The 12218-nt window shown below is 39.0% G+C and overlaps 1 protein-coding gene across 1 annotated transcript; it reads right to left on the bottom strand.

Moving 5' to 3' along the window:
* Window positions 1-702: 702 nt before the first annotated feature.
* LOC149298587 (splicing factor 1-like) lies at window positions 703-11941 on the bottom strand. The gene is made up of 11 exons (XM_089487348.1): window positions 11821-11941; window positions 9789-9864; window positions 6635-6787; window positions 6137-6226; window positions 5799-5982; window positions 4423-4538; window positions 4230-4337; window positions 2011-2203; window positions 1532-1715; window positions 1282-1446; window positions 703-1031 (listed from the first exon to the last, which is right to left on the bottom strand). Exons 1-11 carry the CDS (start codon window positions 11873-11875, stop codon window positions 703-705), a joined length of 1653 nt encoding a protein of 550 aa, XP_089343474.1. The 5' UTR covers window positions 11876-11941.
* Window positions 11942-12218: the final 277 nt, after the last annotated feature.

Below are 12218 nucleotides of genomic sequence, written 5' to 3'. Positions count from 1 at the left end.
TCTCCCTGCCCTGTAGGATGGAGGGCGAGTGCCTGTAATAAAATAACCGCAAGCTCAAAAATAGGCAGTTTTACAATATGATCCTGCCAAGTGGAAAAAAAAAAAAGGCTGTTTCGCAATTTTTATTTTGAGGCCTCTGGTCAAAAGTAAGGTTTAAAGGCCATACCGACTGCTGGATGTCCCATAAGATGCCCTGCCAGGCACACAAAAGGCGCTTGGATAGACCTCAAACTAACACCTCCCCCATCCAAACATACCTAGGGGACTTAAATGCTGGGGGTAGGTAGGGTTAAAAAATTAACTCCCCCTTCACTTAAAGCATGGGTTGAAAGATGGAGAGGTATATAGTGTGAATGTCTGATGTCCAATGTTAATTCGTCCAATAGTCTATTTCCATTTAAATTAACCCCACTAAAGGATGGGGTAGGAAAGTATAACTGAGGAATAAAAGATTTTATTACCCTTTGTTAAGTCCTTAAAACACCCCATTAACTTTTTTAAATTTTAGCCTATTGCATGGGGAGGTTAACCAAATTTTGCAGAAGGACACATGTTTTTACTCAAATTGTACCAATGAAGGCATTCATAAACTGACATAAGCAAAATGAGATGGAGCCTCAGTTGAGTCTGGTCAACGGTGTAAACCATAGGGAAATCTTTACATATTAACATACTAAGATAAGATCTTTGGAGTTAGAACCTCTAATTTTGGGGGGGTGGTGGAGGTGGAGCGGGGGGCATTGAGAACGGGGGGATTCCAGGAACACCCATACCCATCATAGTTACAAAGTTTGAAGGGTCTAGAGGAGGAGGTGGTGGGGGAGGGGGTGCATAAAGTAGACCAGATGTTCCAGGTGGAGGAGGGGGAGGTGGTGGAGGAGCACCAGGGGGCAGTGGTGGCTGGACTCCTGGTGGTGGTGGCACCAAGGAGGCTGTTGTCTGGATGGTGGTGCTAGATGAAGTAGTGCCCCCTCCTTGCTGCTGCTGCCAGGGTGGAAGAGATGCAGAGCTAGATGGTGTGGTAGCCGAGTCTGGAGGGAAAAGAGAAGTTCACATCAATAGGTTTATTGGAGGTACCTAGTTTGTGATATATCTCTTCCATTAATATGGAGGAATTATTCAAATAGTGATAGCACCAATATACACTTATATACAATGTGGGTTTCTGATACATATCATATTTAATTTACAGCCATTGTACTAAGTTTAGGGGCAGCTGATTTGTACTATTTCAGGATTTGGCTATAACACAAGTTACTAGAGATTTAATTAAAGCCTTACTCTGTTGCCAAGGAAGGGGAGCAGCAGGCTGAGGTGGAGCACCTGCTTGCTGCTGCTGCCAGGGTGGCAAGGATGGTGCAGAGGGTGGTGGTGGAGGTGGTGCTGGACCACTTGGGGGAGGCGGCGGCGGGGGCATCATTCCCATGGGGTGAGAGTGCAAAAGACCTGAATACAAAAATAAAAATTATGTTAACATAATAGGAAGGTATCTACAGGTCTGTTAAATGTTAAGTTGCCTTAATCAACCTACCCATGGGATGGTGGCTAGGTGGATGGGCCCCATGGTGTGGCTGCATCCAGTGGTGATGAGGACCTGCAGGATTGTGCTGGAGAGGTGGTCCGTTACCAGCTCCACCCATTGGATGAGGAAATGTGTGGGGCGCTCCATGAATAGAAGGATAAGGACGTTCTGAAGCCATCCATGGGGGTCTGTTCTGTCGAAGGGGAGCAGCAAAACAAAAGAATCTTAGACTCAGAATCTAAGTAAACTTATTAAGTCCACTTTATAGTAGCGTAGTAATACGTGAAACCAATCATACTTTCTCAGACAGACTAGCACCTGCTATGATTAGAAAACATTGTTACCATACAAGCACATTGAATCTTGGCTTGCAAAAACAAAGCACTAAATAAGCATTTTTCCTCATCAGAGTTGATATACAACTACGTAGGTAAACACCATTATAATTTTAGGAGTTGTGAAAAGCAAAGTAACAGGTGAATGTGTACCATTGGGGGTTGGTTTGCTCCCATTGAAGTGGGGCGAGGTCCTCCCTGAATGGGGCTATGAGATGGGGCACTAGCTTGTCCCATAGATGTAGGTACAGGGGCTTCTCCCAGCTCAGCCATGAGAGAGAGGTATTCTTTATCCATCCTTGCTTTGTCCTGTGCAGATTGGGGTTCTCCAGGTCGAACAGGAACACTACAGGAAAAATTAAGCCGTGTGAAGCTCGCAATACAACCAGACTTAAAATGTAACCAAACACGCTATGCATAACTTGTGCTGAATATAAAGTCTGCTAACCCTAATCTCCAATATGCAGTGCCATAGGAAATCAAAATGTTTTACAAATTAAGACCTATTCTCTGAGACTGCAATATTTATTTAGCCAACTGAAGGTCAAATAAATCTCCATAGCTTAATTTGTTTTAAATATTCAAAATTCTGAGAAAAGCTGTAGAAAAACACTGGAAATACTGCATGCAGCAGATGACCCCGAAATGCATTTCAGTGAGCCATTTTAATCAGAAATTGATTTTTGTGCAAACAGATTCCACAGCACTATAAAAGTGAGATTTAAAAATAGATTTTAATGTTTACATTAATATATGGTAAGACATTGATGTAAAAGAGGGTTCTGTTCTTGTGTGCTTACAGTATTAGGTTGAGTGAAAAAAAGAATGTGAGCAACTGCGCATGGAAGAAATTTGTAGGTGGAGGGAATATTTCAGAATATTGTGGGTGTGGAAGAAAGCAAGTAGAACACTGGCAAAATTAGGAAAAAAAAAATGAATGGGAAGAGAAATCAGATTCAAGTAGTGGACAGATCAAAGGTAAGAGCAGAGACTTAGAGGAGCACAATTGTTAGGGATCATGTAGGTAAGGGCCATGAGTTTAATTCTGGAGGAAATGGAGAGCCAGTGGCACAGAGGAGCAGCAGATGGTATGAGAGAGAGTTGGTTTGGTACAGCAATAGGTCAGTTAGGAAGTCGCAATCGTTAAGAATTCGTATTTTAGTTGGGTATTGTGTGGAAAGGACACACTTGACATTTTACAGGCAAATGACTAGATGAGAGGGGTGAAGGAGAAGCAGTCAAGACCAAGGTAGCCAACTTGTTTAGATGTGCAATTGTGAAGTGCTAAAAAAAATAAACCAGGAATTAGAGAGACATGGGAATATCAGATGCTCATTCTTGGAGATTCTGAATTCAGTGAGATGTCACCCAGGATGAAATTTCAAAGATACAGGAAGACAGGTGTGTAAGAAGTCAGGACAAGGTAGATGCAGTCACCATACTGCTGGAATTGGTAGTCCAAAATAATTCAGAAAAGAGGCCCCAGAACTGAGCCTTGAGGCACGCTAACAGGAGTAAAGATGAAGGGTCATTGTTCTGCAGAGAACAAATTGTTACCAGCAGAAAGTTTGTGGGCACGGCCACCATAACCACCTGTTTTGGCAAGTACTAAAATGAAATGAGTGACAGTTTACAGTGCCGGGCAGACTTACTAATGAAAAGGGATATTAAAGTACTCAGTACTTTAATATGCAGTTTTCAAAGTCAGAAAAAAGCACTTAACTGAGGTAGAAGCAGCTGCAGCTCTGCATCAGTGGCACAAAATTGCTCAAAAAAATTAGTATGAATTGAGGCAAGTATTTCACACGCACAGGGATGTGCGCATCTCCTACATGGAAAATATCTGTAAGGGGCAAATGCTGTGGAAGAAATCCTTAGCAGAAATGCAATGGATGCAGTACAAAAGACACCTTTGAAAATTAAGGAAAGGTTGGGGTGGAAATGGCCACATAAAAGACAACATAATGACCCTTAAGAGCCTAGGTTGTCTGCGAGTGCTATTAAGGATATGGTCTCCAGATATAATTTAAAATGTAAAATCAAATGAGAATAGTTGGCATTCAAGTCACTTACAACCTTAAGTATATTTAGGGTGATTTTATTTGAACTAACTGCACAAAATGTAATTCGATTTTCACTCACCTTAATTTTCATTCCTAAGGACAAACTAGCATTGATTCTAAAAAGTGTTCTACTGGGGGAGGGGGGGGGGGATCAAGCAGTATTATGTTCAAAGCTCCAATGAAGAGTTGGTAAAAATGCTAAAACTGTTGGTGTAAAACAGCTAGCATCCTTGAGCGGAGTTCAGTGATTTACATCTAAATGCCAAGGAACAAACATTTCTTATGTCTACTGTGTAAGCTGCACCTCACCTGTTAAACTTGCAGTCAGAAGCAATGTGTCCGGCACCTCCACATTTTGTACACAAAGTTGTATTAGTAATACTGCGCGTCTCTGAGCTCTGCCAAGGTCGCAAGATCCTAAAAGCAAATTGATGCCATGTTAAATAGGGACCAGTTTTATTGAAAGCGGTGACTGATACATTTTATGCATAATGGAACCAACCTATTGTCATCTTCACGTAAAGTTCCATTGAGTCTTGCCAGCTCCCGCAGCTGCATTTTACGCAGGTCATTCTGATCCTCTGGAGTCTCTATTCCCTGTTTTAATATATTACGGATCTGGAAAAAAAATTAAAATGTTAACTGCCAAAACAGTCCATACTCGTGACAAAATAGACTATACATATTTCATGTAAAATGTGAAAGTCCTGTATCATGTTAGTGCAGTTAGAGGTTACACACATTGGTATGCCTAAACACATTGGAAACATCTACAATTATAGGGCCACATGTCACTGGGTGGGATATATTAGGCAGCAAGTGAACATTTAGTCCTCAAAGTTGGCATCTCAGAAGCAGAAAAAAATGTTTGGCCCTTGTCAAAGTCGCTCAGAGCCTGATGGCTAGATGACTGGGTCAGATCATCTCTTGTGGGACATCCCTGGTCTGCAGCTGTCAGTACCTATCAAAAGTGTTCCAAGGAAGGAAAAGTGGTGAAGCAGCAAAGGGGTTATGGGTGGCCAAGGCTCTTGATGCACGTGGGGGGAGAAGGCTGGCCCATGTGGTTGAATACAACAGACAAGCTACTGAAGTTCAAATTGCTGAAAAAAAAATCAAGGCTGGTTCCGATAGAAATGTGCCCATGCTGACCCATGTCCACTGCCGAAAATGCTTACAATGGGCATGTCAGAATAAGAACGAGTCCACGGATCAATGGAAGGTGGCCTGGTCTGATGAATCACGTTTTCTTTTACATCACGTAGGTGACCAGGTCGCACTATGAGAAAAAGACAAGCACCCAGAGGCAGTGTGATGCTTTGGGCAAAGTTCTGCTGGAAAATCTTGGGTCCTGACATTCATGTGAATGTTACTTTGACAAGTACCACCTACCTAAGCATTCTTGCAGACAATGTACACCCTTTTCGTGGACACTATACCCTGATGGCATTAGCCTCTTTCCACAGGATAATCCACCCTGCCACTAAGCAAAAACTGTCCAGGAATGGTTTGAGGAACACAACAAGTTCAAGGTGTTTACCTCCAAATTCCCCAGATCTCAAACTAATTGAGCATCCATGGGATGTGCTGGACAAATAAGTGTGATCCATGAACTCTTCACCTTGTAACTTACAGGACTTAAAAGGATCTGCTACTAACATCTTGGTGCCAGATACCACAGCACACCTTCAGAGGTCTACTGGAGCCCATACCTGAAAGGGTCAGGGCTATTTTGGCAGCAAAATATGATATTAGGCAGGTAGTCAATGTTATGTCTGATCGGTATACATTATTGCACACAGATATACACAGATTAAGATTCTGTAAAGCCTCATTTGTAACTTTCACACAGAGGGGGGAGAAAAAAAAAAGCTTGTTTACCTGATCCACTGCTTTCTTGACATTTTCCATGGTGTTTGCTGTGACTAAAGCATGCAATGGTTCATCTTCACCAGGTAGCATCTGACCATCCTTGCGACCCACCTTCCCCTCTTTTACAGAACCCTTTCCTCTAATCATGATCTTTGCATTACATTCCTTCTCTATGTTTTTTAGCGTGTTGCCCCTGGAAGAAAATTCGAAACGGCATTGGACTTTCCAGTCAAGATCTAATGTGAGCTGTAAAAGCTTAAAATGAGCCTAAAAAAAAAAAAAAAAAAAAAAAAAACAAGGACAAACCAAAGGTTTGCATGCTAGAGAATTTGGCATAGTTTTCACACCTGGGTCCTATAAGTAATCCCACAAAGTTTATCTCTGGGTATTCATCCTGAGGGATCATGACCTTGTCACTGACACGTGTGGCGGGTGGCCTGCAATATAAAAAAAGGTGAGCGGACATTAGAGAAGGAATCCAGCCAACAAGCACAATGCGCATACTAACTAGTATGATAAACACTGGTAGAGTGAGAAGGAAGTGGTAGCTGAGTAGCGAAAATATTTGACATGTTTGGTAGTAAGACAGGTACTCAAATGGAAGGAAAATAACCGAAGGGTAGTAAAAACTAGATATTTACAACTGCATCTACTGCCCATTTGTTATAACCATGTTGCGTCACCCTACAAGTGTAACCCCAAGAAACGAGTATGTTTTAAGGGCGGGTGAAGAAAGTCTGCATGAAAAGTAACGGTCGCAAAGGCATTAGAGAAAACATGCAATAATAGCGGAAAGTTCATTTAAAGGCTGGTTAGAACTGACAAGACATAGCCCACTCCATTACTTGTAATCTGCTGGAGGCTTGAAATCCGGATTCAATCCAACCATTTCAGTTATTAAGTTATGACGTTCCTCTTCTAGCTTTTTTCGAGTCCTGAACTCCCGGGTGTTCAGACGTTTTCCCTCACTGTTATAGATGGGCTCGGGAGAAGGAGATCTGCATGGAGGAGGGAGTCAGCCATAAGAACAGATGCTAGAAATTAAAGGCTCAAAAGATCATATATATTCAAATCTCATTTCAAGTTCGATACACAAACTGATTGTTTAAACAAAACTGAATCAACATACAATAGGTATAAATCTCCATATTTTTTTTTAAAGTTAGCATTCAATTTGTGCTTAATGCCAATTAAACGGCTTGTTCTTAAAACTAGGAATTGCAATTCCCTATTATGCAAGTATACCAGTTTTATTTTAACACCTGGACCCTTTCATAAAATTGGAAAACATTGAGTATGCTAACATGTAACAGTAAAGTATTTCATATCATAATATAGTATATTCAGACCCTGAATTCATACATCTGAGAACTGCACCGGGTCTTAATTTACAAAAATCTATTCTTGTCATCCTATGCTTTAGAAAATCATGTCGCTGCCTATTGATAGTGCTAAAATTGCTGATGAAGCCATTGTCAATCTCATGTATTCTACTTTTAATGCCATCAAGTGTAAGACTCAGATCTGAAATGATTTGCCCAGCAAATTTAAAACCTGTTTAGTGAAAGCCCTGCAGAACCTTGTAACTTTGAGGTTAGGCTATTTTGAACTTCAAAGAAAACAATGAGACCTGCAAGGAAACTGCCAATTCGGTACATTAACTGGAAATAACTAAACCATTTATAACATGCAAGAAAAAAACGTCTTCCAGGCTACATCAGTAACTGCAGAGAGATATCAAAAAAGATATCAAAAAGTAGTTTAAGTTATCTTCACTATGTGCTAGACTATGAATGCTGAAATTCCATGAAGATGAGGGAATGAGGACATAAAAGGCAAAGGTGGGAAAAAACCCACACTTGCTATTAAAGAAAGAAAGTCAGCTGGTTATCGCTGCAAAGTGTTAATTACACGTCTGGAAATTCAATTTGAGGGTTGCTATGAAAAAAAACAGGCATTAGGGTTATTGAGACTTGCTGATAAACCTTTTTAAAGGGTGCCCAATGGCTTTAAACCTGTTTAAAAAGGTGCAAAGATTATTAACCATAAAAGGAAAATGGGTAAACTTTTCAAACCTGCTTTTCCTCCAAAAAGTAATTGTTAAACACAGGAGCAGAGAAAAAGTTTACGGTTAGGGATATATGATCAGATTTAATTTGCATAAAGCGCCGATTGACGCTACAGGTGTGACGAGTCAAACAAAATAGCTGTTGATGCATTTGAGAAAAATGGGATTAATACTTATTTGGTAAAAAACCCTGTTTACGGTTTTCTGGCACTCTACAGAAGAATATGGAACAAGTGTTAGATATATCCTTAAGTTACAATTGGGCACATGAACCTGTTATATACAGTTTGCATATTACTCTTGATACAGACCTAGATTTAGAACACCTAAGCAACCATCTAATTTATGAAAAGAAAGCTAACTGGGTTGCACAGTACCTTAAATAAGCTATAGATCAGGTCAGAACATTAAAAACATCTTCTATACTAAGGGAAAGAAACATGTGCACATATTACAAATTATTAAAACTGTTTTACAAAAGATTGCAAAGTGACATTTATGTAAGGCAATACCAAAGACGATCAGACCATAAAGCACTAAGTCAACCTGTGATAAAAGCTCACTATCTGTTAAACTACAGCTTTAATGATTTCCATAAACACGGGCTGGATGATTGAAACCGTGCAGAAACCAAAAGTTTTGGTATAGTAAACACACTGAACTCTGCATTGCGATAAAAACCATGTATTGTATTTTGCATTGTATTCTAAAAGAAAAAAAACCTTTGGAAAAAGCCAAAATGAGTCATCGCCTTGCAGATAAAACTTTAAACCTAAGTTTTTTGCCACAAAAACCTCCCTTTGAATTTCAACATAGCTTAAAGGCAAACACCAGCACAGCTTTTAACCAGAACTAAATTTAAAACTACTTCTAGCTGGTGCTTCACAGTGCTATTGCCCAATGACCTGCCCTACCGTTACCTCTCATTCACCTGCTACACGATTACCAAAAGGCAAGCAGAACAAGTCAGTCACACACTTAAACCGAGAACTAAATGGGCAGGGATAGTGAATAGAGCAACAATTGGGCATTTAAGTGAATAGGATGGCTGCACACTGTAGTACCCAGTGGGTACCTTTCTCAAAAAAAAAAAAAAAGCACTGAACCATAACTTGTCAGTGACAGATTAGCTTTAACTTCGGGAAGAGTATAACGGCCATCTAGCAAAAAACAATTAGTATCACCTGAACACACATTCAGAAGGCAGCCATCCTGCATCGAGAAGCCTTTCATTCTGCTGCTATATCATGTGTCCTATAATGGGAGCTTTCATTACAACAGCCGTTTCTAAGAAGCTAGAGCTAAAGTGCAACAGTAAGATAAAAAACTTCCAAGGATATTGTGGTCCTCAGATAAAGGCTTTGCTTCAGTAGGACATGTTATGAGACTTAGTGACTTTATAACAAGTGTTTTAGGACCAGAAATAAGACATCAGAAAATCAAACTGGAATTAAGACCATTGTGAAAACAGCAAAGTGGTGAGGTTCTGTTTTACAACTCCAGCACCATATATTTGTTCTTATATTTCCCATATTACCATCAGAAAAACTTTCATTTAAAAATCTCTCCAATTATATATATATATATATATATATATGAGAAAGGCTATCCGCTGCCATTACAGATCAATTTCTGTTACTGCTAGAAAGTATGGTGCTTTCTAGAAATCGTGGCAACAGATTACACCCATTAAAATTCTCTATTTAGTTCGGTTTTACAATGTTGCATCAAATTGTGTGTACTACCTTAATTCTGTAACACTAGGTAAAAGTTGTTATGACCGTAGAAGAATCGAGAGTAAGTTACTTTTCTGATGTGTAATGCTGGTACAAAAAACACCAAAAGCAAAAAAAATACAGAAACAAAATAGCCCGAGAGAAGATGAAACTGTTACTGTCAGCTTTATGAGCAAGTGGAGGGTGTTTCCCAACCTGTCTTCTGGGTTAGGGGGTATTCCCAGGTCTCCCGTGCGAAGCTTGCGAGTCAGATCCTCAATTTGCAGTTGAACTGGAAGAAAGCAGGTTAGAAAACAAAGGAACGGGAGAAAATTGTTATAAACCCAAACAGGAAAAATGAAACCCAAAACATTTTGCATTGACAGCAATAGTTGAGCAGGAAGAGAACAAGTCAAAATTAATTTAAGAGGATACATTTTACACTGTTAAAGTATGTAACAATACTAAGCATACAAATTCAGCCAAAATTCATGCAGGCACTTGAGTAAAAACTGTCCCCCTAGAGCATCTGCAGTTGGTACACAGGATGTGTCAATACTTTGAATTTTATCTATCATATAGATATAGTTTTTAAAGGGGAAACTGTCAAAGTTTTTAAAGCATAGGTAGATTTGTTTTTTTCTCTAAACTACCTATAGTTTGTGCCAGCATAACTGTGCTGGAGTCTAGGTTTAAATGTAATCAACTTTTATCTCAAGTGCATTATTATTGAGCTCTAAAATAAGATTTGGTAAAAGTGACAGCCACTTGTATATAAATATGAGCATTAATAGTTTCAAAATATTGACGAAGGTTTGGCCTCTGCACTTTGAAACTCAATAGCTCACCTCAATGGCAACACCTTAATGAAGCCCTTTTTTGTCTATATTTACCAATGTTGCCAAAACTAAGTCATGTAAAACTAAATAAAAATGTACAGAAGGGGTAAAGACAGTGACATAAGACTCAAGACTGAACCAATTAGTGCCTTTATCAATTCATAAATTTGGAATCTTCAGATTACTAAAATCATTTAAAGTAAGCATAGTTTGAACAGAAATTCAAAAACTTTACACTTCACAATAAGTAGCAACCAGTTATTTGAAGGAAATCTTAAATCTAAAATTAATGGATGCCAACACCAGAAGGAAACACACAGATTCATACATAAGGGCATTTAAAATCTATTCTGGAACAAAATTACATTTATGTACGTCGGAGTAACCTTGTTATTGTACTATGTATGTTTACATACACGCCTAAGACATATTGTGTAATTACATTTAATGACTTGTATTATTAATATGTATTAATATTTATGTTTGATGGATGGAGACTACAGTACCCTTTTTCCCTTCCCCTCCCCTGTTTAGTCTCATATATCCCCTTATTTTATTATTGTATATTGTAAACTGTAATTAAACATTTGAAAGTTACCATTGATGATGCTTAGCTTAAAAAAAAAAAATAACCAGGGAGCTGATACTAGGTGTCATCTGTTGGAAATCTAAATGTTCCTTATGGCACCTACAGCAATCACCAACCTGATAGGCCTATAATTTATGTACCATAAATCACTGTAACGTATATCAAAGTGAGGTTGGTGGGCCGAGGCCGTTTTCAGTTGACAGTGCAACTAAACTCAGCTTTGATATCACAATCCAGAAAAGGAGCAGCAGAATCCTATCGGACGGTGCTATAAACTGCCTGCCCAATGCTTTTTGAAAATTGTACTGGGTAAACAAAACAAATGTTGCAAATTGTTTGACCTCAGGAATCTCCATATACACAGTAGCTGTGCACACCAAAGGCGTTCAGAATGAGAGGTGAAATAAACATGTTTAGGTCTGTTCTATAAAACAAAAGTAGCCCAAGTTGCCAACAAAGTCTTGTACTTTTAAGTATACCTTAACATTCTGCTCTGATAACCATGCAATGATCTAAGATTAGGTACAATTTAAGACTTCTGGTGTTGGCGTCCATCACAAATTCAGCTTCAGACTTGCAATAACTTATGGCGAAAAAGTTTAATCATACTACTGATTTTATCAACTTTCTCAGGCTAGCCATAAGGTAGACTGTCACAAATTTGATAAATTTGTGCCATTAAACCTGAGTGTGCAAAGTTGTTAACCTAAAATGGAAATAATGCGTTAAACATTAACATTTACATATTGATATAAAAAGGAACATTTAAAAACCTTAGCCGCTAGTTAGGAAAGAGGTAGAGATTTATTAAGGAAATTACCTATATATGCTCTCTCTTGCTCACGGCTGAGACCTGGCGGTATTACTGTCGGCATCCCCGGAATAATGGTCTTCTGGTCCGGAGTTTCATCATTCCAGCGACTACGCTTACGTTTCCGAGAAAAATCTGCATAAAGCATGACGTACTTGCATTATTATTCTGACAGTTTAGAAGTTACGTGTTTTCAATTGTCACATGTCAATAAACAGTAGCAATATGCAATCATATAATAAGAACCATCCAGAATTTAGGTAAAGTTAACAAAAGTCATGTTACACTCCAAGTCTGCCAACCACAAATATGTATTTATTTTTTATTCATTATACTACCACTCCAAACTAGTAAGATTAAATATTGACGTGCATTAGCCAAGGGAAGTTTGTGTTTGTGATGGCAAA

Source organism: Sceloporus occidentalis, unplaced genomic scaffold (genome assembly GCF_023333645.1).
Source record: "Sceloporus occidentalis isolate IW3139 unplaced genomic scaffold, rSceOcc1.0.p SCAF_32, whole genome shotgun sequence".
NCBI classification, from domain to species: domain Eukaryota; kingdom Metazoa; phylum Chordata; class Lepidosauria; order Squamata; family Phrynosomatidae; genus Sceloporus; species Sceloporus occidentalis.
This window is presented reverse-complemented; position numbering and strand designations above follow the sequence as displayed.

What these genes read in the sequence shown, in the direction of transcription:
- LOC149298587 (XM_089487348.1), bottom strand. Translation starts at nt 11,875, where the DNA reads ATGCCGACAGTAATACCGCCAGGTCTCAGCCGTGAGCAAGAGAGAGCA. An exon ending in GCAAGAGAGAGCATATATAG is followed by an intron (nt 9,865 to 11,820) that starts GTAATTTCCTTA and finishes GCTTTCTTCCAG; the next exon opens with TTCAACTGCAAATTGAGGAT. An exon ending in TCAAGAAAGCAGTGGATCAG is followed by an intron (nt 4,539 to 5,798) that starts GTAAACAAGCTT and finishes TTTTTTTTCCAG; the next exon opens with ATCCGTAATATATTAAAACA.